Source organism: Phaethon aethereus (assembly GCF_964289735.1).
Source record: "Phaethon aethereus genome assembly, chromosome: 8".
Lineage (NCBI taxonomy): Eukaryota > Metazoa > Chordata > Aves > Phaethontiformes > Phaethontidae > Phaethon > Phaethon aethereus.
Window position 1 is genome coordinate 12,013,346 of NC_138584.1, and position 27,596 is coordinate 12,040,941.

Consider the following 27,596-nt stretch of genomic DNA (forward strand, 5'->3'; position numbering starts at 1 on the left):
CTGCAGGCACACGGGCGGGTGGCTGAGGGCCGTGCTGCAGGGCTTTGACCCAGGAGTGGCAAAGGAGATGTTTTAAAGAAGGAAGGAAAGACCATGCCAAACATTTCCAATGTTGTTTCTATTCAGAAAGGGAGATTTTTCTCCTAGATCTATACAACTCAACATTTTCCACACTCTAATTTTGGACAAAATGGTGGTAGACTGGTCATACTATTGGAAATATTTATTTAATATATTCATTGCAGAGGAAAACGACAGTGTGAACATACCGTTGTACATGTCCATTTATTTTGTACCCTTTGCTGTCAGATTAGTGAATTTGTCAGCTCTCCCTCTGATCCTTGCACGCTTGGCTGGGTTTCTGAGCTACAGGTTGGGATCTCATCATCAAGGCAGCATTTAGCCAGCTTCACAGCAGCTAAACAGCACCTTATCAGCTGTGCTAAAACACAGCACATTTCACCACCCAGGTGGCTGAAACGTGCTTCTGTCTTTTCAGATTCATGGCAGACTCTTTGCATATGCACCACCTGCAACCAGCAGCTCCTGAGTGATTGCTGTCCTTATTTCTGCTGTCTCCTGCTGCGGTGAATGCCACAGCTGGTAAAGTTAAAGGCATTGATTACCAGTGTACTACCCACCATTCTGAAGAGTACTGGATCAGGACAAATCTTTGTATGGTTGCATTTATAACACAAAAAGTATTTGAAAGAAAAAACCAATTATTTCCATATGAAGATGGTGGGCAGACAAATCTGTAGTAGTCTTGCCCGTCACCTTGATTAATGCAACTGATAACTTCACGCGAGATCGGTGAAATCTCCCTCTCTCTATATATATGCCTTGCTTTTGTTTACAGTATTTTAATGTCTTACGCAGCCCAAATCACTCCAAGAATAGCCTTCAGACATGTTTAACCTAACTTGTATTCACTCAGACACCCAACAGGGACCTCCATAAGCCCGCGGGAATCCTGTTTGAGGAGGTTGGCTTAGCATAACTGGCTGTTAGGGCTTCTTGAGCAGTTAAGCTCTGGCTGAGCCACCTGGCCACCATTAGTTTCCCAGGAGATGAAAGCCTGGCTTTTGGGGCTGGCTGATGGGTTGTCTTGTATCACTTCAGGCTGTGTGCTGCATACCTCTGGGGGCTTCTTGGTGGCCAGTCTGGTACTCCTGCCTGCTCAGATTTGGTTCCTGCTCTGGGAGTGGGATCCCAGCACAGCTTTTCTGCTGCCTGACCTTTGCCTGGCCTCTGCCCAGGCTTTGTCTGCCCTTCGGTACCTCCTTGGGAAAAAGGGAAGTAAAAGCCAACAAATCCAACCCTGTAATTCAACCTGTGTTCGTTTGTATGTTCTACTTGTATAGCCAATGAAGGAGGCAACATAACCACAGCTGTCTGAGAAAGGAATTAGTAGGAACAACTCTCTCTTGGAGCATGGGAAAATACCTTGTTTGTGACTGCAGCACCAAATTCTGCTGCAGGTTGTGCTGACAGACTGGCTTTGCTGGGGCTGAATTTGTGCTGGTCATAACTGTGTTTTTCTGTTACTGGCATGTTTTTACTCCTTTAAAAAAATACTTTGCATCAGTTTATTGAATTTGGGTGTGAAACTTTTTTATATTTTTTGTAAGCATTTATTGCTATTACAATTGTGCCTAGGGTATTTGCATTTTCAGGCTGTTTTGTAAACTGGCCTCTGACACAGGATGAGGAAAGCACTGTATTACGGTACACTGGTGTTTTAAGTTCAGCTTTGGGTTTTTTTGGTTGAACCTTATGTACAACACCTTAGTGATATAAGAAGGTCTGATTGCAGGTAACATGGAAGAGCAAAAACGGGAAGAATGTTAAGCAATACTTGGGACAGTGCATTTTTTCTCACTTTTGTCTACTAAATCGGCTCTTCAGTGACAGATCTGTTATGCTTCTGTCTTTGGGTGGTCATACCTTTGGCTTACAGTAATCTTACTGGACTGAAGTTCTTATTATCTTGGCATTTATATTGACATCTTGGTGTTTATATTATCCCTATGCCTTCAACATAACCTGCATCCTATCAGAGAGTATTGCTTCTTTACAGTTGTATGCCAGAAGCCAGTTTTGATTTCTTCAGTGAGCTGTTCTTTGGCAATCCCTCACTCTCCTGTAGGTGAGATGATGGCCCACAGAGCACAATACAAGGTTATAGATAAGGCAGAGGTAGCTGTTGGACTTGATGTAGCCAGCAATGGACTTTCACTCCTATCTTAGTCCTAGTATAGTGTTGTAGGAAAAAAGGTGGGAGGGTGAAAGAATTTTACGACTTGGGTTTGCCCCATGGACCGCTCTGACCTCAGCTGAACATAAACCTAAACTTTTTGTGTGGCTCTTTGTCTTCAGATATTGCAAAGTCAGCTTTCCACTGCTGCACGCAGAGGGACAACTAATGAAGGTTGTAACACTGTGTGTGTGGCACGTCCTACTTTCAAGGGATGGGTAAATCTCAAACCTCTAAATTGGCAGATGCCTACCACTATTTCTAATACAGTGACAGCAGCATATTTCATTTCTGATGTTATTCTATATAGTAGATCTGAATTGAAATATTTTAGTTTCTAAATCCTCATTTCACTCGGATAGTTTTATCTCGAGTAATATTTCTCAACCAGGATTGGGGAAGTTTTGATATCAGCACAGTGGGTAGGACTTGATGTCTCGAGATAGGAGGTAATTTCTGTCTGTCGTTGTCTTGCCTGTCAATGAGCTGTGGTATGACTTAAGACGCTACGAGTCATTATTTTAATGGGGTTTCTAATTTGGATACGCTGCTTTATAACATGGTTACTGGCAGCCACAGATACCACTGACTTCAACTGAAGTGGGGATCCTAGGCAGTAAAATTAAAGGTTTGGGGTGAGATCTGGTTTTCTTTCAGAATAAAACAAATGTTATTGGCAGCTGGGGGAGCGGGATCTCACACCATGTCTAAAACTAAGCCTGCAGAAATGGAAGTGCACAACATTCAGAGGACAGTTCCGAGAATTAGTGTCCGGCACTTGTGATGGCTTGTTTTTTCTGAAGTGAAGACTAGGGTTTGTGGCCCCTGCTCCTTTCAGGCCCTAATCTAGTGTTCTCTCTGCCGCTGCAAATTCAGTCCCCAGGGACTGAATAAAGAGTCCCCTAACTCTTCAGCCGCTGCTGATCCGCAGTCTAGCCTCGGCCCAGCTTCATTAGACTCACTCATGAAAGGTTAAAAAAATAGGTAGCAGAATGTTGTGAAATATTTATATTCTTTATTCTTGAGGAGAGACAAGTATGGGCAATGTTAGAGATGAAGCTGCAGTGCCTGCTGAAGTGTTTAGAAACATTTTGCCTACTGACTTCTCTAAAAATAAATTTGAATGTTTTGTTGTTAAAAATCATTAATGTTTTTGACTTGTAAGCATAAAAGGAAACTTTTATTTACCAAACTTAGATTAGCATGTAAATACTGATGTAACGTTTTAAGTGGAAAACTGGAACAGTGTCTCAGAGATTGTGACTGCCCTATTTATTGTAACAGTTAATACACCATGAGATTAGAGACTGATAGTACATTTTGCCTTAGGATACAAAAAATTCAATCACCTAAAAATATTAATTTTGAAATAAATATTCTATTAGTAATAGAGTTATAAACATTACTCCAGATACTCTTTTGCTGTTTGAGTTGGAAAAACTTTTCACTTTTTCCAAACTTTAGGTAGAGCGGAGATTTTTTTTATTTTAATGTGAAATTTTTTTCCCCTGTATTTCTATATATTCATCCTTATCCAGTGCACAGTGTTTCCTGCAAGTGTCACACTTTCAGTGATTGATCCCTTCTTCCAACAATGCAGGAAAATCTTTCTGGATTCTCGGTTCTGGTCCCGAATAGACTATGAAAACATAAAACCAGCTTTTCCTTGCTTTAGGGCTTACTCGTGCCAATTTCTAGCTTTTCCCATTCATATCTCAGTTATGTGCACTTGAACACCTTCACTTTTCATAAAAAAATATCACTTTCTTGTCAGTTGTCACGAAAACTACTTCAGTCAGCATCTCCTTTCCTTTTGTCTTGAGTGAAGAGGGGAGTTTCTGCTATGCTGTAACCCTGTCATCTGATCTGCTTTTGCATTAGAAATAGTAATCAGACTGTTGAGAACAACCTGTGGAAGATAAGAAATGGAGATGAACTGGGGGAAGGCGATAAGAAACAGGTATATTGCTTAGATGTGTCAGAAAAATCAAAGTTGATTCTCTTCTACTGAAGCACGAGGAAGGTTATGATTTTATTTATTGTTTCAAGTTGCTTGGATTCTTAAGAAATAAGCCTTTTCGATATTTTGATTAAAATGTGTGAAGTAGTACTTGACAACTCCTGTTCTTTTTTTCTGACCTTAAATGTTTTCCTTATAAATGCCATGGCTGCTCGCTGGCAGGAGGCGAGAGGCTGGTTGGCTGGCTGAGTCTTGCTTCCCTTTTTGTTCTGAACAAACTTACTCATGACCAGCTTACTCCTTCTGTATGAACAGTTTTTAGAAAGCTGAAACTTGGGTTTCTGCAAAGCAAATATCCCACTTTTAGGAATTCAGCACGGGATTCTGGACCCAGTAAAATGCGACAAGATTCTGTTGGCTTCACTGAAAAGGAGATGTCTGGCAGGGGAGGTAAGAGTTGAAGGCATTGGCTTAAGAAGGTGGTTTGGTAGGTGGTTGTTAGATCTAGGCAGTCCATTTGACTGCTTTAATGTCTTATTTCGGCATTGACTGGACTAAATAGATCTTCCCTTGCAGCATTACTCAATAGGGTTCTCAAACATTCCAATGCATTCTACATATTCAGGCACTTTTGTACTAAAACCAGTATCTTGGCGTTCTTTTGGTGTCAGTTAGTGTTTAGAATTCTTCTCAGTTTATAGTTATTCATCCATTTATATACCATATTGTCTGTCTGCATCTGTCAGATCCCTACTGAAAAGTAAATTCAATACAAGTTCCTGTTCCACTCAGCTCCATGCATTCTCCCAGCGTATTATTTTACTTTTTATAATTTTTCTTTTGTTTCCAGTGCTTCGCTTGGATTTCAGGTCACTTGTCTATGATTATTCCCACAAAAAATTGATATAGTTTTTTTAAAGTAAAATATAATGCTTTGCTGAAATTCAGATAGATTAAAAAAACCCCCAAAACATTATAAAATAACAATCCTATTTGATTTGTAGTATAAGACTTTTCACAAAACCACTAACAAATAATTAATAAGCAATCAATTAAAAGTAGCACTGCTTTTTCACTTTCTGCTGCAAAGTTCCCAAAGTAATTCTGAAACTGAAGCCTCTAGCTACAGGATACAGCCAGATGCATCTGGGAGATCTTGATCCATGTTGATACTCATTTTCAGCAGCAGATTGAAATTACTGAAGAATTCTGGTCAGCGATCTTACCCTGATTTACTGTGAGATAAGCAGGCCACTTAGGGAGGTGGCTGGAGTCCAGCATTTCTTATTATTCCCATCCAGCCGAAAAGGGACGCTTCTGGCCAGGAGCCATGGTAGCCCAATGCGTTTTCAAACAGGAGGAAGGTACAAATGGCTGAGACACAAGACTGCATGTTCCTGCTCGCTTGCAGACTGCGTGTAACCGAATTTTCTTACTGGTGTAATTAAGCGGGTCTAATTGAGACACACCGAGCATGAGCTCAGGGCTGGCTCAGCCAAGGCGCGGGCCACAAATGAGGGCAGTCCTTCACTTGGGCTTGCACCGCTTTCTCCCTGTAGCATCCAAAAATGCACTCAAGTGCCATCATCAGAAGGCAGGAAAACTTTAAGCACCAGAACGGATGAACCCATGGGTGAATAAGGGAGTAGGCAGGAAAAGGAAATGAGGAGCGATGCTCTTTGGGACGAGATCTACTATTTTGTTATCCTTGATCAGCGCCTACAAAGGAGGCCTGTACTAGGGCTCACGGGCACTATTGTATCTGTAACAGTAATTGAAAAACAGGCAAAGTGTGTACATTTGTGGTCGGTTTTTTATTTTTTTTTTAAACTTATTATCCCCCAACTTGAGCAATGTAAGTAATTTAAACACAGCAAGTGTGGTGACAGTGGGAAATAATGATTTCAGAAAGCTTATAGATGTGCCTTTATAAAACAGATTGACTTTCTTTTTTGAAGTAAAGCAACAAGAAGTGTCGGAAAGTTGCTACCTTCATAGGATGCAGCACAGGGTAAGAGTAAAGAAAACAAATTTATGATGTCTCCAGTAAGGAGACAGTTGGCCCCGGGAAGGAGAGAAAAAAAGATGGAAAAAGCTATTTTTAGGTGCATTTCTGGTATACAATTCTCTTTCAGACTTGCTGTTCTTTTAACAGAGACTTCTTTTTTGTATTTATGTAGCTGCTTTGCTGTAATTTGAAAGTGGGAATGTATGTCCAAAATTTTACTGGTTTCTTTTTAAAAATCTGAAGATAAAACTGCTTCTGTGAATGGCTTAATGATGCGCTAAGAAAAGAAGTATGTGACAGACGTTGAACCTTTTGAGCACTCTAAACTGAGACCTAGCTGTCAGGTTCATGAACATCAGTCTGTGCTAGCGGAGCTGGAGGAGATGGACTGAGGTGACTTTTAAACTGGACCCTCTCTCAATCCAGAGGATCCTCAACTAGACAGACCTACAAGCAATTGTTGGAGTATGAGGAGAAGAATAGGATGGCAATAGCTCAAACTTCCTGTATGTCTTCAGCAGTTGGTTAATTTAAAGTACTTGATATTTGAGCTCTAGGGTTTTTTTGTGTCTATTAACAGCAAAAAATAAGTCAACGTAAAAGTAGCTCTTGAACACAAACAAATGTAGGATTAAGAGAAAAATTGAATCCCTGCCAGTAAATGACTGTGGACAACATAGGAAGCCACAGAAGGTTGTGATGAAGTAAAGCAAGAGAGGAGGAAAGTGAATGTGCAGATATTCCTGAACCTCAGTAGCAGTCAGCCTTCTGCTCCAGCAAGGCTGTGCTGACCATGAATTTTGGCTATGAATCCCTTTGCCCCTTCCCTCCTCTCAACCATGTAATTCTTGGTAGAGAGCTAATTTTCTGGAATTTATGTGGATATATGTATTCTTATCCATTTGGAAGAATGTCACTCAGTTGATTACATGAGGTACAGTAAAGGAACAAACCCACGTATTTTTGCATGGAATTTAGTTCTTATACTGCAGTATAACAGCCTATGACTTTTACACAATTTAAGACTGCAGTGTAGGTTTTTAAGATATTTAGAATTCCAACCACCACCTTTTAAAGCATACGTATTCTCTGGATGTAAAGTTTGGATTAAGGAGTGTTGGATCGCTTCTATTAAATCGTGTAAAAAGATTAGACTCATTTGAGCACCTACCCTGAAGTGCTTTTTTTGGTGTTTATGAATCAGGACGGTGCTCGTTTTCCTGTGTCTCTGTGAAGGCATCCCAACCTTAATCTTCATGTTGCTTTCACTGTGCTGTACTGCTCATCCTGGTGGGAGGCAGCAAGTTGGGATGTGGGTAACAGAGTGCAGATGTTTTTCTGTTTCTTTTATCAATATTTTTTTTCTTCCTGCCTTTTGCTTTTGCTTCTGTGTTATGGTGGTTGTCGGTCTGAGAGGATAGCTTGTGGACGCAACCGAATTCTTATTCACTTATCCCTTCAAGTTTAACTTCTTGTAGATAAAAAGTGTGTTACTACAAGACAGTGTTTTATTGTATTCTTGATCAAACTGCTCTGAGTTCGTTTTGATGGATGATGCTATCCAAGTGATCGTAGTGCAGACTGTTAATTTCGGCCCCTTTTGATGTAAATTAGGAATTAAATTCTCTCTATTTCTGCCAGGTTGTAGGTAGTCCGATACTTTGACAGCGTCTTCATGTTGCGATCTTCCCTCTCCTGCAGCTGCTCAGACATAAACCGATGAAGGCGCTGCCCTGGGTGGGCAGAGGCACCCGTGCCTGGTGACCAAGCGCTTGGGCTGAGGCGCTCAGGTAGCGAACGTGCGTCTCTCCGGCGGCTCAGGAGCCGCACAGGCTGCGGCTGCCTGGGAAGGCGCGGAGCGGGAGGGACGCTCTGGGGCAGCTCGACCTGAAGCCACGCTCTCCCGGGTCGGAGTTGTTCTGAAGGGTTTAAGCTCAGCTTTGTGCTGCGACCAGTCCTCTGGAATTAGGGCTCCTCTTCGGGCGGATGCAGAACCACTTGCTGCGAACTGGCGTTCGCGTTCCGTGGACAGGTGTTTCTGCTCCGGCAGGCCGGGCCCGCGCAGAGCGGCTTCGTGAGCTCCCTCTGCGCGCGGCCAGCGCTGGAAGCCTCTCCCGCCGGCGAGCCCGGCTGCACGAGCGGGGGTCTGGGAGGCAAGCTGGGCGCGTGCAGCTTCCCGCGTCCTTAGGCGCGGAGCCAAACGCTCTTCCCAGGTGACCTTGAGCGACGCTTCTGCCTTCTAATGGGGTGGTAAGGCACAGCCATCTCAGCCCACCCTCTGCCGGGGGTGGCACAGGTGTTGGGGATGATGGAGCTGGCTCCTGCTCGCTTTGAGGGCCGCATTTTTCTGTTTGGGTCAATGCAGTGCGAAGCGGTGAGTTGTCCTGTGGCATGTTCTGCAGCCCTGCGCTCGCGATCCAAAGCTCATACCCCTTTCTGCTCGGGAAAATGCCTGGAGTAGCAGATGTAACACCTCTTTAAAAAGAAAAAAAAGTAGCATTTAAGCTTACTGAAACATGCAAATCACTTGCATGCTTTTAAAATAAATTCCCGGAACTTCTGTATTAATTCTTTCAGAAATTATTAAAAGCATTTATGGGATTATTCTGAGGTCAGAAAGCAGTAAGTGTCAGGCTTTTAGCAGAGGAGATGTGAAAACCAGGGATTGCTGCGGACCATCTTGAATAGCCGTTACTGTTTTGCTATTAGCAGGCTTTCTCACCCTGGACTGCGGGTTTTCTCCCATAAATTACACATTAATAGTACTTTAAAAGTGTTTTCTGTTTCTTTTTTAAATTAACATTTTAATAAGGGAGAAAAGAGTTTTTGTACCCTTTTAAGTGTTTGGTTTTTTTTTTTTTTTTTGAGAAAGTAAGTTTCCAGCACTGCTTTAGAAATCTGGGGGAAAGAATAGCTTTTGAGATGCAGAGGATGTCGTGAACTCCGGTGTCTGCAGTGTCTCTTTGGAGCTTGTCACCTTTAACTTCAAACCGCTTGAGTGTTTCTTCACTTGAAGCTGCCTGAATGCCCGGTGGAAGCTATTATATTGGTTTTGGGGTTTTTTCAACGTTATTTAAAGTGCAAATAAGACCCAAGTCAGGTGCAAAACGCTTCCAGGGGAGAGCGGCGGGAAAACGACGCCGCGCCGTGGGTCCCTGCTGGAGGGCGTTGCGGGGGGCAGCCCTCCCCGCGCCCCCGCTGTTCTCCCGGCGCGGGACTGACAACAAACGGCCGCCAGACGCCCTGCCCCTGCGCGCGCCGCTCCCGCCGGGCGGCCCGCGCGCCCCTCGGGCGAGGCTGCCGCCGGCGGCGCGAGGAGGCGCGAGGCGGGGCGCGGCCCGCCTCGCGGGGCGGGGCGGGCGCGGGGGCGGCGCGGGCCGGCGTCGGCGGGAGGACGCAGCAGGGGCCGCCGCGGCCGCAGCAGCGCGGCGCGGTGGCGGGGATGGAGCCCTGGAAGCAGTGCGGGCAGTGGCTGATCAGCTGCAAGGTGCTGCCGCCCAACCACCGGGTGACCTGGGACACGGCCCAGGTCTTCGACCTGGCGCAGACGCTGCGCGACGGCGTCCTGCTCTGCCAGCTCCTCAACAACCTGCGCAGCCACTCCATCAACCTCAAGGAGATCAACCTGCGCCCGCAGATGTCCCAGGTGCGCCCCCCGCGCCCCTCTCTGCCCCCCTCCCCGCCCCGCGCGTGGGCTCTCCGCGTGCTTTGTCCGTGGCTCCTGGGGGTGCGGAGCGGCCCCGCGGGCGCGGAGGGGGAGCCGCGGCACGCGCCCGCGGCTGCTGCCTGTCTCCAGCCCGGAGCCTCCGCGCTCGGCGCCGGTCCCCGCTCCTGCCGGGCGGTGAGCGCGAGCTCGAGCCGCGGCGCGTCTGACGCGGGGCGGCCCCGTCGGGCCGCTTACCCTGCGCGGCGCGTCCCGGCGGCGGGAGGGGGGCGGCCGAGCCCCCGGGCTGGCGGCTCCCTGGCTGCGGTTTGGGCGGGAGCCTGTGGAGCCCCCCGCCCGGAGCCACGCCGGCCCGTCCCCTCGGGCCGGCTGCGCTGAGAAGCTCGTTGCGGGGTCCCGGGGCCAGCGGCCTCACGTTTGTTCGTGCGGTAATGTTTGAGACGAGCCGTTTACAATACGAACTGACCTCTCGGTTCTCGTTTTTCTGGGTATACCTAGGTACGTGGTGGGGTTGGAGAGCGAAGGGACCGGGAGCTGGGAAGCGGGGACGGAGGGAAGGAGCAGGGACGGCGTCGGGAGGGAGGGAGCGGGGCCCGCCGCGGCCGCCAAGGCAGGGGCAGGGGGCTGGAGCGGGGCGGGGGGGCCTGCAGGGGTGTGGGTGAGAGAGGCAATGGTAGCGCTTGCCCGCTGGCCGTCTAGTTTTGCGACCGAGAAAGCTGGAAGTTAGAGTGATTAGTAATGAGAAACCGTGTTCTTGGTAGCTGCTTGCCTGCGTTTTAGTACCTTTTTTCCTTCAGACCCTTTTATGTTTAGCTTTTAAAATGGATATTTTTGGTTAAATAATAATGAAATGTAATTCCAAATTCATTCCCTCTTAAATGCATTCTTTGGTTGGGACTGATGTTTGCTACTGTGCCTCATAAAGCCGGTTTCAGATATCGAGGTAAGATTATGGTAATAATTCGGTGAGAAGAGGCTGTCGCTGCTTGGCGCACACCTGTGCCTCGGCAGAGAGGGCGGCAGCCGAGCAGATGTCCTCTGAGAGGAAACCAAACTTCTGAGCCTTTCTTGCGTTTCAAAACATTGAGAAACGGGTACATGGCAGTGTTTCAGTGTTGATTCTGGTTTAGATGTATAGGCATAAAAATTGCCACTGTTGTTTGGGACACTGGCAGAAAGCAGGGGTAGTGAATTATACTTTGGGAGGACTGTTCTTTGTGTTTACTCACAGAGCCAGTTATTTTCTTTCGTTTTAACTCCTATGTTTTACTACCAAGGGGACGTTTTCTGTAGGCCTACAGTGCGAAAAGGGAGGGGGGGGGGGAAAAAGTATCGGGTATGTTTCAGCTAGTCAGAGTGAAAATACCCAGAACCCTGTACGAGATGTGCATGGTATAAAGGCTATCCCCACGTACTTGAGAGCTCAAGTGCCTGTTTCAAGTGCCTGTGCAGAGGCAATACTTGATCTGAGTGATGGAGAGACGCAGAGGGTAGGCTCCTCCGAATGGAAGAAATCCAGATAGGTTCTCGCTGCACCGCTCAAACTCTGTGAGAGTCTCAGGACTTGCTAAACTGTACCGGAGCCCTAGTTTATATTTTCATTACGGTTAGATTGATTGCTTCCAAACTGACCCTTTTTCAGTTTAGCTTGCAGAACTATAAATACTTTGCATATGAACTGTTGGAAATGGTTTATTGCCCTGCTTTTTATCCATTCTAGGATAAAAAGTATGGAAACAGATTCTCATTTTTTTTTAATGAACAGGAAAGGTGTCCCCATGATATTACATGGTCTTTTCTGGATAACTAGCTCATTGAATCAACTTCAATTAGAGACTAATGTTACTTGTCTGGAGCAATATTACTTAATTTTATTTTTGATGAATTAATACCTTGGTGGTCTACTCCTGTCTACTAAAAATAAGTATCAAAATGCTCTGCTGTTTTCTTTCTTAGAACAGGTCAGGAATCAAGATTAATATTTATTTCTCAAAGTACATTTGAACTATGGATTATAATTGTAGATCTTGGATTATTTATAATACATGTTGTGAACTTGAGCTTTATATGTGTATAGCGTAGCTACTGGAATTGTTTCACAGCTATGACAATTCTGTCTTTGTGTGTCTGCTATCTTGCCTGAGGAACCTGTACTCCACTGTGCTGTAGACTGCTCTCTCCAGTGGTGTGTTTCTGCCCTACACTGATTTCACCCTTGAAGTAGGGGGAACTGTTGCTGGATCAAACCCTGCAATGTATAACTCTACACAGCATTAAATTTACTGGGAATGTTACCTTTGCTTTCTGCGAGATCAAAATTTGGCCATCTTACAGAATCACAGAATCACTAGGTTGGAAAGGACCTTCAAGATCATCAAGTCCAATCATTAATCCAGCACCACCATGTTCCCTAAACTATGTCCTGAAGTGCCACATCCACACGTTTTTTGAACACTCAAGTGTTCAACACTTAGTGAGGTTCTGTGGGGTTTAATGAAAAGACTCTTGGAGGACACACTTTGTGCTGTAAAGGATCACTTGGTGAAAACTTAAGAAAAATGTTATTAAAAATGTAGTAGGTTAAAATTCTGCAAGCTGCTTGTAATTTGTTGCTAAGACTGTAAAGAGCAGTTAGCAATAACTTATGCTGAAGTCTCAGAGGCTTGAAGATTTTTAATTTGGTGAGATCTACTTGGAGTCTGCAGAGTTGAGCCCTAAATTGTGAGTTTTGTCAGAATAATACTTGTAAACTAATACATTTGCTGCATCATAGGATCCCAGGGTCTTGTAGAAACACTAGCTAACTCTCCTGTTCATTGTGGGGTGGTGATTTGTAGACATTGGAGGCATGGGGTACCAGGGCGGAGTTGGCACTGGGATGGAAATCACCTTGGGCGCTGACTGTGCAGTCTGCTTGAACATGCTGCTGTGTCTGTACCGCTTACCTGAACTGTTTGAACCTCATGTGACCCTTATCTGTCATCTTCTAGAGTCGAGCTGCAGCTCCCATACTCCCTGATCTGATACTATTTTCTGCTGCAGAATCTTAGAAAGGCTCAGGGGATTCTTGCAGCACAGTTTTTGAGGAATGAAAACAGAGAATGAGAATGGGCCTCGTGGAAGGCAGGGTGCGTGATTTTAGCCTTATCTTACTGCTGTTGACATTTGTCAGGCCTTTCTCTACGAACCAAGTTTTCATGTCTTGGGGGATAGCTATAAATGCAGCAGTGCTGAAGAACAGGAAGGTGAGAGAGAGTGCCTCAGGCAGACCTGTGAGTAGATGTCAGGTCTCTGACATAAGAGTCAAGTCTCTTCCATTTCGTTATGCATTTATTTTTCCAGAATGCATGTGGCAGATCAGATGTCAGTGAAGCTCATCAGCTCTGCTCAGTAGACTGTGGTAACCCCTTAAAAACTACATCAAAACTGTAGAGGGATTGTGACTGCTGCTGCTTCAGATGCTGCTTTTTCTTGGAGCCTTGTTCGGTCAAACAGGAGCACTGTTGCTTTGCTGCTTAAGCACACGACTGCTGATGGCTCTTGGGGCAGGAATAGAAACTGAGACTGGTGATGCTCAGCGTTGCGACACGAACACGTGCTTGACCAAATGGCAGTGGGTCTGCTCTCTTTTATGGGCTGGCTAGCACAGGGAACTGCATGCCTTTGTCCCACTGCCAGCCATGCACCTTGTGTCACAGCTGTCCTCATGGGTGGGCTTACGCATTTGAAATCCATGGATTCAGCCCCCCTACCTTTTTGGAGATAACTGTGACTGTGTAAGAAAAATGCCTCGGTGGTTTTAGATTGCAAAACATCGGGTTTAGAAGCTATTTGAATGCTGGCTGTCTTCGTCTGCATTTCTGTATGTTTATGAAAATATTTATAGTTGGTTAGTGGAAGTTGTCCTTTGATGAACAGAAGCTGATTCAGTCAGTTACGCTTTCCAGAAAGTACGCCTCAGATGTGAAAGTATAAATGTTGCATATGTAAAGGACGAGCAGTGCTGTTGCTTTGCCAATGAATCTTCCGCCTCCGGGTTGCCAGCTGAACGCTGCCTAGCTCTGAGAGGCTGGTGTGTATCTCAGTGCTAGGTCCCCTGTGAAAATTACACACGGGCTTTGTATGAGGTGGGAAACTGTCGGGTTCAAGGACATTCATGTCCATTTTTTTTTTCGCTGTGACTGAACAGAACAGGAGTGTTGGCCCCATTAAGAGCTCTTGTGTCAAGCCCCCAAACTGCTTTGCTGTTTGAACTCCCACGAGCTAGCAACGTTAGCTGTCATCTTCAGCCAGTGCATGTGCTATTGGAAAAGGAAATTTGGAAGATGGATCAAATAATGTCTTTTGGCCTTTAACTGTAGGGGAGTCTGCCCGATTCAGACTTTAGAGTTGGTGGTGTTGAAAGTGGTTTTCTTGCAGGCACCATGTGAAGAAGCGCTAAACCTTGTAGCTGCTGGGAATGGAGCTGGAAGAGAGGTTGTGCTAGATAAATTACAGAGATGTGACTGGCCTGCTGGTGCCTTGCAGGGTTTCACCTGAAGTGTAGCATTGGTGCCTGGTGATGGTGAGATGGAGGATGGAGCACTGCAGCTCAGCACCTGTGTCTTCCGTGGGAGCTGTTCACTGTAGCAATTCATTTTCCTCAGATGCTGCCTCGGCTAATATAGACTGGTGAAAATAATAAAAATAGAAGTGATCCATAACAGAAAGTACTAATCCTAATGCTTAATCATAGTCATACAAGAATTTAAATAATTTATCACCAGAAATATAAAACCTAATCCAATGGATTATGATGGATTTGCAGAAGATGTCATCTGTTTAATGCTTATCTTTTATCTTTAATACCTTGCAAACTAGTTTTGAAATGGGTTTTGCAAGGCATTTAGTTAACTTGTGAGAGATTGCTAAACAGGAAAACTGCACTTAATGCAATACTGGCATGGGAGTTTACTAAAGGGGATGTTGACATAGATTAAATATTAAAAATAACTATTTCCTATTATTCTAATAACACTAAACAAAATATCCCTCACTTTGTGTTAAAAGTTCAAATGCTTGCTAATTTTAGGGAGTTACTTTTTTTGGTGTGACCATGTAGTACAAAGGAAGTTCATTATCTTTGTCATCCACGTTATATTTTGGTGTGGCAACTGAGCTTTTGAGCAGGAGTTTATTTTTCTTGGTTACAGTGGTATCAGGTAGCCTTAGGGCGTGGGTGTGCGGAGAGGCATACCTCTCTGGTTCCTCTGATCCTGCCCTTGGCGTGGAGCTTCCCCACTGCCCACAAATGGTAACCACGATCTCCTGCCCCTAACTCGGTGAGTGTGTATCCCACCTCTGCAAGCTTCCTGCAGGTGAGTACGCTCCCCTGTCCTTTCCCCCATGCGTGTCTCCCCACAGCCATGCCACTTGATTTTTTTTTTTTTTTTTTCCCAAATTTTAGCCTGGGAGAGCATGCCAAATGTCAGGGTGTCAAACATCGTGCGCCACGTGGCTCTGCAAAGGAGGAAGTGGGAATTGTTTCTTGACTCTGCATGTTACGTAAAAGAGAAAAAGTGGGGTGCGAGTAGATGTGCTGACCTCTGTGCCTGAGGATGTGATTTAGATCTGGGATCTTAGGAGGGACAGATGAGCTAAACGAGAAAATAAAAGGGATTTGGAGTGGTGCTTGTGGCCCTTTCCGGGAGTCATGGGATAACAGTAATCTATTTTCCTTAGGCAGAGAGATCTTTGAGAGAACTGGTGTGCAAAATAACTCTTATTCTGTGTTTGCTTGTTACATTAGGTGCTAGGTTATTGAGTTAAGGAAGAACCACAAAGATACATTTAAATTAATACAGTTTTTCTGAAAATGCAAAACTTTTTGGGCTTGAGCAAGAGTTTGGGAACTGGTTCAATTTTCATAAAAGTGTAGAAAGAAGAGATGTCTCCAAAAAAACCCCGTCTATTTGAATTATTTAAAACTGTCTGTGCATATTCAATGTAATTGTTTTAAAAATATTTTTTTAACTTTTCAGGTTTTTTCAGTCTCTTTGCCTTCTTGCTGGTACTTGTATACATTAAACATCTTTACGGCATTTAACTTTTGTCTAGATGAATCATGGAAATAAAGCTGCATTGGCCATAAGATATACCTGTAAGATATATTATCCATAAAAGATATATTTATCCATATGTATGTTATGTTTACATATGCATATCTCATACATGTTGGACTTGGTAAAATGAATATTTGTTCAAAGCAAAACCTTAACATGACCTCTGTGCTTTGTGCTAAGAAAAGCAACTGGCAAAAAAGTAGTGACCCAGTTTTTCTCGGTAGTTCTTCATACCTTAAGATGATGGAGAGAATAATATTTGAAAACTGATGTAATGATTTTTTTTTTGATTCACATAGGTTTGTTTTGTTTTTTTGTTGGGGGAGGAAAGGGAAACCTGCAGTTGTACTGTATTGTAAAGCTTATTTTACATGCGATGTTTATGATACAGTTGTTAAATGCGGCATATGCATCTTCTGAGCCTTGACTGGCAAAGGTGGGAGACCTGTGATAGTGGCAAGTTGAAGGACGGCTTATGAAAAGAAACTAATAAATCAAAATGGCTCAAGGTGAGAGAGAAGGGTATCTAAGAAGTAGGAGAAAACCATCAAAAGAAACAAACGTGAACTTGAGAGAATGGTCAGGAAAAGTTGGGAAGCTGGGTTGAAGGGGGTGTCAGCAAGTAAGGCACTTTGGGATTTTGAGAGAGGACAGGGAAAATCATTTAGGGTTTATCCCAAGATAAACACAGAAAACCAGTCTTGGGTACGCTGTGTTATTCTTTAATGATAATGGCATCATCATTTAATGATGGTGTGCCGTTCTCAGTTATAATGTACTGCCTTAGGCCTGCGAGGTGCAAGAGGTTATTGACCAGGCTGCAGCACTGCACATCAGGATGGGCTAGTACAATACATTGGTACAATTTGTGCTGCCCTGGTGAGATAGAGGGTCTTGGATTTCTCTCCTGCATTCTTGCCCCCCCCCCTCCTTTGAAGGTCAAAAGAGTTTATGAAATTGTAGGCGTGAAGATTAAATTGTAGATGTGAAGAAGGAAATACAGAGGGTAAGGAGGGAGAGGGCTGCAAGGTAAGGCAGCTGCTGGTGGGCAAGGAGTGAGGGGGAGGACCCTGAAAAGAGCGTGGTGGTGTGTCCGTCATCTCTGTGCCAGTGCGGACCTGGCAGTTCCTGGCTCTGGCATAGCTGAGCCCGGGCTTGACGGGTGTGGGTGTTGGGGAGGAGGGTTAACTGGGAGCAGCAGCTAGCAGGCTAGTGAGAGGCATGGGCAGGAAGGACTTTCAGAACAGTTTGATATTGGAAAAATAGAGGCAGGCAGTGAAAGAGACTGTTTCCTGCTGAAGTGATGTTGGCTCACTGACCAGCAGCTGACCCAGGTGGGAATAGGACACATGCCTGCGGCTGCAGAGGAAGCTGCTGGAGCGTGCTCCCCTCTGCGTGCCTGCCGTGGGCCGGGGGAGAGGGGAGCTGGCGTCCAGACAGGAGCGGGTCACTGCCTGTCGCAGGCAGGGAAGCCCTGGCTCGTGCCCTGCATTGCACGGGTATCTCTGAGTACAGAGGAAGATGTATTGTTTTATTAGGTCACTGGCAGTTTTATCATCTTTAAGTTTTATTTGATATCGAGGTGTCAGTTTTTGAACTTGTTCCCCCCATACTAAAATTGTACCTGTAGTTTTTTAAAAAACAAACCAAACAAAAAAATCCCCATGAAAACCCTTTGGTTTTTATTGCTCCAAAACAGCATTGCAGTACTTCCATATTATTCCATAATACTCCATAGCAATGTTTTGTACTACCTTACACCATATTATTTCAGTATTTTGAAAATTCATTTTACAGAGAAATATGAACTGAAGTGTACTTTGTCAAATCTGCTATTAATTTTTTTCCCTGCACTTTACAGTTTGCTTAGCATCATCTGGAGCTACCTTTTCTTTCCTCTTATTTTGCTTTGACAAGCCAAGCTTAAGACTTCAGGCATTGTGAAATACCAGCTGTTTGCTAAAACTTGTGATATGTAAAATGCAATTTGAACTGACGTCCTTATAGTAAGGCTTTAAATTTTTATATTTAGGAGGAAGATGTTCCCTCAAGGCTCAGTGAATGCTATTGGCTCCAGGTTGCACATTGTCAAGTGAGATGGTATCTTTTAGAAAAATAACAGTCAACGACCCTTTCTTTCATCCTGTATTAAATGACAGTAGTATCTTGGTAACATGAAACAATGAAGGACTATTAATAGGTTATTTGATTCTTTGTATGTTCAGAAGATGAAACCTTAGTCAAAAATTGTGTGATGTAGTGGTATTGTCGTGATATGTATAAAAACTAGTCATGTACTGTTTAAAACACTCTTGTAGACCTGTGAGTATGAAGTAATGTAGTTGATGAAGTTAGGTTCATCTGTCTTGTTATTAAAATTCAAAATATTTTGGGCCTGTAAATTGCCTTTACATTCAGCCAGAATCTTATTTTATAATTGGTTAGTAGGGATTCAGTTAATTTATCATTACCTGTTTTTCACTAGTTTTATCCCTCTAAAAATCACTGAAAGTTAATTTAAATGATATAGAGAATATGGTATGATTGCCTTGCTGAAGCAGACAAAATGTATATCTGACATTGTTGCTATAGTAGAATATTTTCTGAAAAAACTAAACATAAAACATTTTTTAAAGCATATTTTTAATTGGTAAAGTTTAGAAAGACAAGATGATTTATATTTCCAAAATCCTTAGACATGCCCTTTAATCCTTGATACCGTCAAATTTATCTATTTGTTTGAGTTACATAAGGGTATGTAGTGTATAATTTACACTTAGGATAATTTGTACTGTTGCTTGTTTCTACATTCACATTGCTTCAACGTAGAAAGAGGCCTTACAGTCAACTAAAGCAGAATGGTTAGAGCTTGACCCTTGAAAATTTTGACTATCAAAGCAGCCTCACTTTAATGTTGTGTAGGAAATCTGATGCTAAAAACATTTAATGTGTTGTCTGCCCACACTCTAAATTAATACTCTAATAATGACTGCATCCTCATAGCTTTGTGTTTTGCTTGCACGTTGGTGGTCAAGATTTATATTTACATGCTCCAGTGATTGACTTCAAATTCCCGCCAACTACTACTCCATGTAGCAGTAGTGCCTTCTATCAGTTGATATAAGGCCATGATGGCCATGCTATTTTTTCCTGCTGGATTCCTTGGGATCTGTGAGCAAATATGTCTGATTGCAGTGCAGAGATGGTTAAAGGTAGATGGAGGACCACACCTTCACTGCAGTAATGCACCTGTCAGATTTTAGGTGTCTCTGGATGGAGGTATAGTGATGATACAGTCCTACCATGTGAACTGTAACTCAGGGTAAACACTCATTAATCCTACTTATATCTGTAGGATTTAGATCAAGCTTTGAATTTCTTTTTCCTGGAGCGTACGTAGAAAGTAGGAAAGAGAGAACGTTCAAACTCTTGCTATTGCCTGTGGCTCCTTGTAGTCTTCAAATAGAAAGACTGACACTCTCTGAAGTGCCCTTGCAGGCTACTGCCTTTGGGCTCATGGTCAGTTGATGTCCGGTTGGTCGAAAAGGGATTTCTGCCAAGCTTTAAAAACCTAACTTATATTTAGGCAGGTATTTTGAAAACCCCGTTGTGCTACTTTGCCGCTCAAGTTTTGCATTTCAGAGCAGTACCAGTTTTGCTGAATTGCACCAAGTCGCATGAGGAAACATTTAAGTTTCACTTTCTCTTAGTGGTTTACCCTCCATGTGCATGCACCAAGTGATGCAGGATTTCAGGTTCTATCACATACTTCTCTGAATTGGCAATTGCTTATTTTTAAATATTGTTGGAAATTCCTGCGGAGCTTTGATTTTCCACCTTCCTTGTTTTCTTATCTTTTATGGATCTCACTTAGGTTTTGGGATGCTTGGTATGAGTTAATAGCTTTTGGGTGTTACCCTGAGGGCTTGTTTGGGGGCTGTGTGTGTCCTCTTAGGGTTGTTTACTTCTAGGGAATTCCTAGGGTATTTTTAAAAGTGGGGAATATGTTAAAACCTTAAGCGGTCTTTAACAGGTGTGTAAATGTGCTGAGGTTGGGAGTCCTAAATGGTGTTCACCTGAGCCATTTTGTTTTGAGTTCTGCCTGTCCCTGTTAAGTCCCGAATTTTATCCATCACAAAGAGGGTAGCCTGAATTTACCCACCGCTGTGCCTTGATGTGAATCACTACAAGTAGTCATGAGAAAGTTATTCAGGGTCTGTGTTGATTCAGTTTGCAGTTGTGGCTGGCAGCGCTGAATATGGTGATACATTTTCTCTGTGGATTGTGCTGAAGCCACTGATTTCACTGTGAAGTATGCTGAACAGATGGCAATCGTTGTAAAAGCTGAGGTTTAACTCCTCATTTGTTGAGCCTTTGAGCGCTATTGTTGGTTAGGAGGACTGTGCCTTAGAACATGCTTGTAGCTACTGTCTCTGTGCTCTTGCAGGTTTTCTGAAGCGTTAATGGAAATTACTCCAGTAATCCTATTGGAATGCCTCTATAGTTGTATCAGAGTCCTGGAGATTTCCCTTCCTGTGGAAGACCCTGGTAAATTGATTAGCTGAGATGAAAGCCTTTGCTGACAGGACCCGTGTGATTTGCATGCGAATACAGACATGGTGATGGGAGAGGGACTGGATGGAGGAACGGTGGAGCCATGCTGGGAGCAGGGGAGCTGCTCTTCCTGGGAAGCACCTGAGCAGCAGACTAGAGCATGCTTCAAATTTATGTGTCTTCCCAGCTATAATTGCTCAGATTCACAGACCCTGGGGGAATCTGCTTAATTGAAACTATCTGCATTCTCGTTTCTGAGAATTTAGGTTTTTGTAGCTTGTAAGCCCCATAGCGCATCACGTTATTTCAAGAGCACTATTAAGTGTAATGTGACTTATTCTTTAGTGTTTAAAAAACCTATTACGAAATTAAAATCTCTTGCACTTGTGTATGGGATTCCCAGTTATGATAGTATTCCCGGAGTGGGGGTTTTTTTTGTTTTTAAAGAAATTGTAAGCTGTTTGCCACGGCCAATGGGAGAAACATAAGAAAACAACTGCTAATTAAAAAACACTTGAAACAAGAGGGAGTGTATTTTCTAATGTTGGCTCTTAGCATACCTTGTTGCGAACAGGCCTGAGGAGTAGATCCTTCTTCCATGACTAGTATAACAGTGGTTGTGAATTCATGTGGCCTCTGATTAGCAGTGAACAAAGGCTGAGATGTTCTCCTCTGGGCCAGAACTGGTGTTTTGGTGGGGTTTCTCTGTGAAGGTCTGCTGATGATGGTTGTCATATTAATTAAGGACTTGGTCTTTCTGGCTCAGAACTCATTGCTGTTTCCATGCTATCGAGGGGCAGGTGTGGGGAATGGCACTCTAAGTCTTAAAAGCAGTTTTCAAAATTTGTGGTTCAACATGCAGGACCACAAATACATTTTGCAAAACCATTTATGTTTGGAAATATGACTCCTGAGTGATGTATCTTTTTCATTCCTGTGCGGGAACAGTGATTTCGTCTAATGTTGTTTGAAAAATTTGTGGTGGAGCAGTTCTACAGGAGAATTACTCCTCAAAAGGTTTTTCAGGAATGCCATTCTTGGGAGATGTTCTTTAAACTATTTGGAAAAGGAATACAGTAGTATTTAGCTTTTCCTGTTTTGTGCTGAATATGATTAGAGTTTGACCTCAAAATCCAGTGTTTCAGTAAAGTCATGTTAAAGTTTAATGAACTTAAAATGCCTTTCATCTTGATTTGAAAGAGCAACGGGTTTTGAAATGTTAGGATTTCTGTAGGATATTTCATTTTCCTCTCAGCTCTGCTAATGACAACGTTTTCTCAATTTTCCCTGTTTCTCGCATTTTTCTACCTTGACTCAGGTGGCTTGGTCTTATCTATTGTGCCCAGAAACCCAGGCTGCTGTCTGATTAGTAAGAGGTATTGCTCTGACAGGTCTGGGCTTTTTTAAGAAAAATTTTTTCCCTTTCTTTCCTTCTTGTCTCTCTGTCCGCATTTTGACTCATCTCAGTTCTGCAGCTTGTTCTGTGCTCTTGCTCTCTCTTCTCAATCTGGACTATATTACTTTCACCTTCTCCATTTGCCTTTGCTCTCCCCCTGGTATTTTCTTCTCCCTCTAGTGCATCTGTTTCCTCTTTCGCTTCTTTCCTGATGCTCTTTCTTCCTTTCAGCTGTTTTCCCTGCCCTGTTGTCTTCGCTGTTGGCCTCATCCCTCTGTAGAGCCTCTGAAATCTGTTTCCTACATGGATGACAGCCCATCTTCTCTGGAAGCTGCTTCCCGCGTAGGTGAGAGCACCGGGCAGGAGGGCAGCACTTCGAGTGGAAGTAATGCTTTTAGGACCAGCTAGCACAGGGATTTCAAGGGACCAATCAGTGCTTGAACAGCAATCGCATGTTGGGCTGTTCTAAGCTGCTTTTCAGTGACTACTTTTTGTAAATGGTGACTGGTTTGTGTTTACCCATTATTTTAAAAACGTCTGCCTCCTTCCTGTTGCACTCGGAGGTTTCCAACATCTGTGAGTGTGTCCCCAAAATTGTTTTGCTGCTTGCTGCAGGTGATGAGGCAGACCACTCTAGTGGTGAGTGATGAGGATGAAAGCTAGTGCTTGGGAGTCTGTAGGTGAATCAGCCACTGATGCTGGAAACTTGTTATTTCCAAAGGCAGCATCACTTGATTCCTTCCCTTTCCACCAAACCCGGGAAGTTTGTGCCACTGCGGCAGTGCTTGAGCAATCTTTTTCTGGGGTTTTGTCCTGAGGGAGCAGGTGGGAATGGGAATGGTAGTTATTTTTAATCACTTTTCAGATAGATTATTTATGTTGCTTGCAAGGCAGAAATAGCCAGCATGCTCATCCTGTGGCTACCTCGTGTTTGGCATCAATCTCTCTGGTTTCTTTCTCTCTCTTTCCAGTGAGGCCCACTTACTCTTCAGGGGCTGATAGACACAATAATTTTATTTCACCTCCAGCCTGGGGAAACAGAGAGGATTATTTAATCTCAAGGTGAAACAACCACTACAACTAAGTACCTGTATTGTGAGATAGAAGCATTTGCAACACGATGGTGTCCCTGAGGGATTACCTTGGTAGCTAATGGCGACTATAAGTCAGGTTAGAAGGAAATTTAAGAATAACTTTATCAGAGATTACTTAGGAACTCATTCAGACTACAATTTGTTCCTTCAGGTTTCTAGAGATTTGCTTGCTTTCTGTAGATGGATACAGTCTTTATAGGCCTGGTATAGTTCATAGACATCACAGGCAGAGAAAGAGGAGATGCCCAGCTGGTTACTCCACCAAAGTCTGTGGACATGCTGTAGTTGAAAGCTCAGTAGGGTCAAGGCATAAAGCCTTGTCCCTAAACAAGCACGTCTTGTCTTGATTTGTTCACATAGTTTCTCTCCTTGTGGGGGTGAAGCAGTTCAGTACTACCATTTGAGAGTGGTTTTTTTTTTTTTAAGTTCTTATGGGACTAAATTAAAATTTTGTCATGCAGTTCCTCATTTAATGGGAACATGTATTTGAAGAATAATTATTGTGACATTCATTCTACTATGCTGGCTGATTTTATGGTTTCATATAATCTGAAGTACTAGAGCAGCTTTAAACTATTTGTTTCATGATGGGATGCTGATAAGAACTTAATCCAGGTCAGTGATTTTTTTTTTTTTTTTCTTTAAACTTCAGTATTGGATCCTTCATGACGCTAGAACCATTTTCCTTACATGTCCCTTCAGAACTGAAATACGCTGCTGGGAAAGAGGTGGCTTTTGCTTAGTTTTCTAGTTGCATCAATGCTTTCCATCATTAAAGTTTTCCATTGTGAAGTCTGGCCCACTCTTTTATGCTTCCTTCTTTATTCACTTTTTGTAGTTGTGAGAGTGATTTTTAACTAGGGAAATTTCCTTTCAAAATTTGTTGTACTCTTTAATTTAGTCATATTCTTTTCCAACCATTACCATGTCTCTGTATTCACTTATCGATGTGCTTAGTCTTGCAAGTCTCCATCTGTGTGGGACAGGAGTGACTGTTCTGTTTTCCTTCTCTTACGGGGATGCTGGCCCTTCTCTATGACCTACACCTCTGGCATGTTTCACTGAATTCCTGACACTTGCTTCTGTGAAGTTTTCTCATTTTTAGTATGATTTCCTTTTCCTGTAAACAAACATGTTAGGTGTGGGCTATGACACTGAGAAGGTATTTCTGCATTTTGGGAAGTAATGCTGTACCCTAGTCTGTGCCTGAGACTTTTTAAAAATTATTATTGACTGAAAGTTTGTTAATGTCCCAAGGGGAAAGTAAGCAGACGTTTGGATAACTTGTGTCTCCGCAAGTTAGACTGCTGCTTCTTTCTGCCCTGAGGAGACTTCTGAAGCAGGTGGGAAGGGTTGAGCAGAGCAGTCATAGGAGAGTTTGCCAAGAATTCATACAGAGATGCTTGCGTCCTGATGGGGTGGCCTCTGGCTGGTAGTGGATCTTGATGCAGGTTTTGGTAGACCTATGAGTCACGTTTAAAGGATCAGTCAGTTTGGTCAGTTGTGTGTGGCACAGCTGTTCTCAGGGAACAATGAGTCACAAACTTGTGAGTTTCCAGTCCTTGGTATAGAAAATACCCACATAGCTGCTCTCGTGGTTTCATTTAGAAATGAATGAGCAGTACAAAAGTTAAATAATTAGACTGTATACTTCAGATCCCTACTGTATACTGACTTCTAGTCTTTTCTTTAAAAACGCATATTGAGAAGTAGCATATTATTGTCACAAATGGAGAAATGCTAGTTTCTGAAAAAAGCAAACAGGATCTTAATACAAATAGTTCCTGAATAATACAGCCACAAAACTAGTTGCAAGGGACTACTCTAATCGTTTTACCTATTTACTCTCCTGCCCTTGTTTCACATAACCACTTATTCTGATCCGTTCAAAAGCATGTTGCTGAATAATTTTTCTGTCTGGTTGTTCACACTAGATTATCTTCTTTCCACAAATTGAATAAGTTTGCCTTTTGCTACAGGGACTCTGTGCTGCTGTTCTGCTTATCTGACTTAAAGACCAAGAATCAGCCTTGCAGTGTCATTGTGTCCCCTTGTCTGAAAACCACTCATAACTTCTGTGCTGAGGACCATCTCCATAGAGAGGCAGGGAATGATTTGTTGTTGTTATAAATTCCCAGTTACAAATTGTATATGTATTGATTTTTGTTATTCTTTCTAATCTTCACCTGCTTTGTTGTCTCACCAAGCTATTATGCTTTTCAGAAGATAGAAACTGGTCCAGGATCATACTGTTAGCCAAATAGACTGTAGAACAAAATAATACTAAACAAAATCAGACAAAATCTAGGCTTCCTAGACATTCTTGCAGCTTAGCTTCAATGTTTGCATTCAATATGTTATTTAAAAAAAACCCTAAGGAATCATTTGTTTTGAAGTGATTTTCTGTTAGGCAATTTAGTAAGCTGATGCCTGTTCAGAGGTCTGAATGTATGTTATAGCAGCTGTTTGTATTGCTTTTGTATGTGTTCTTTTGTATAATAGGTTTAAAAAACCACTTCCTACAGCTTGCAGGCAAATGCTTTCACTGTCCCTACATTATGTTGCTATATTTTCCTTTATGTATGCATCGATGCCAAAACCAGTAATAGATTACTTCTCATGTGGAAATTTTTTTAGCAATGACAAGAGTCACTGTTGATTTTTACGTAGATATTGCTGTGATTTTGGCATGCCTTTTTTAACTTAATTTTGTTAAATTCACTAAGTTCAGAAGACCAGCAGAGCACTGTGTGAGGACTTCCTACATTAGTGGTTCTCAGGTGCCCTCTGTGGTAAAACATTTCTGGCACTGATGTGTATATTATTTGTAAATTTAAGGGAGATGAAAATATGAGCGTGAAACTAATGGGAACCATTTACGCAGTGTTTCTTTCCAGGATGAGGAATACCTTTTACAGGTGTTTTTAACAATAGTTTGGTAAATTTGTTTTTCATGAGGTCACCAACGTATGTGCAGTGTTGTTTTGAAGTTTTTCAGCTGGAAGTCAGTAGCTTAAAGACTGAGATGAGCTCTTAAAGTAGTTTAAAATGATCTTTAACACAGTTCATCATCTAGGGACACTTGGAATAATGTGGCAGAACTCAAAGCACATTGTACTCTTATAATCAGAATTATTATTTTGGTAGAATATTCTGTAGTTCTTTTCCCAAGGCATAGCAAGAGAGTGAAAATACCTGGTGGTGAGATAGTTGTGCCTGATGAGGCATTGGTGGTAGAGTCCCCCAGGTGGTAATTGAAGTGGAGCTCTTCTCATGTGTGACATCTTGTTCTGCTCCCCTGCCCCTCTCCTGGGTTTCATCAGTACCCCTTGATTTTGTAATCTATATTACAGGAACTGCCAATATACAATAAAAATAAAGCTTTTTGCCAGTATCCTTCGTTGCCTTTTGCACTGCTGAAGAATTTAATTATTATGGTATCTGAGTCAGTGCACTGGAGGCTGCATGGAGGTGTTAAGCTTGCCCTGCATCTTGATGTCTGTGCTGCTCTCTTGAAAAGGCAGCTTTCATGTGCGGTCTTGTATGATCTCACATGGAGACTGAGGACCAGATCTTTTAACAATTATGTTGGGTTCTTTACTGAACCTGCCTTCATGTTGGTTATAAGGAGCTGTTTGAAACAGCCATCTATATTACAGTAACTTAAGAATTTCTTAATTGAATTGGCGAAAAATGTGATATTAGTATCTTAGGACTCAGCATGTAGTATGGTTCAGTAATGCAGACTTCTCACTGGCGCCCACATACTCCATTTAAAACCCTGATTGTACTGTAGCAAATTACTCAGCAGACACAGAGTCCAGATAATTCTAAATTATACTCTGCTGCAGAGCTTTCATAGTATTTGGTTTATTTGCCATTTGCTTGTTTTAGGCTATCTAATAAATACTGACTTGTGCTCTAGGATTTTAATTTTAAATTTTTTGTCTTCCTTTTATAAATATCCTCCCTTCTGGTGAGACCATGCTCATGTTTTACTTTGAGATGCCAAATTGACATCCTTTGAAATAAAGTTTTGGACCGTTCATCGGTGTACTTCAAAAGCTACTGTGAGGCAAGGCATTAATATGATTCAGCCATGACATCAAATGGGCCACATATAGAGGTGACAGTTGAATTTCCATAAGCATTCACTCATTTGCCTCTGCTGAGATGATCGCAGCTGTTATTTCATACTAGTGGAAGTAGGTGTTGATGTGATTTTGACACATTCCCACATGAATTTGGGCTGCCTTCAATGATGTGTTTCATTTTGGTAGACAGCTGGGGTGAGTGAATGCAGGCTTTTAGCAGCAAGGACCTATGATGATGTAGGGCAGCTGAAACATTTGATGTCAGGTTTACCTTTCATTGTTTGTTAGCCTTCTTAAGGAAGGAAAACTACTGCAGCTTCATAAAGTCACCTGATTTTAAGTTGATGTTGTAAATTAATGATGCTGGTGGTAGAATTTGTTCTAAAACTTACTGATTTTTGCATTACATCAATATTTCACTTTGAATTCCTTAATTAGGAATGTTCCATGTCACTGAAGACACGGAGT

The 27,596-nt window shown here is 42.8% G+C and overlaps 1 protein-coding gene across 1 annotated transcript in view; it reads left to right on the forward strand.

Moving 5' to 3' along the window:
- Nucleotides 1–9,667: 9,667 nt before the first annotated feature.
- Nucleotides 9,668–27,596, forward strand: part of VAV3 (vav guanine nucleotide exchange factor 3) — a gene marked incomplete at both ends in the record, with an annotated part of 168,268 nt that continues 150,339 nt past the window's right edge. Inside the window, one exon of the mRNA XM_082003020.1 lies at nucleotides 9,668–9,871. Coding sequence (XP_081859146.1) covers nucleotides 9,668–9,871 — 204 coding nt within the window. The remainder of the gene's footprint in view (nucleotides 9,872–27,596) is intronic.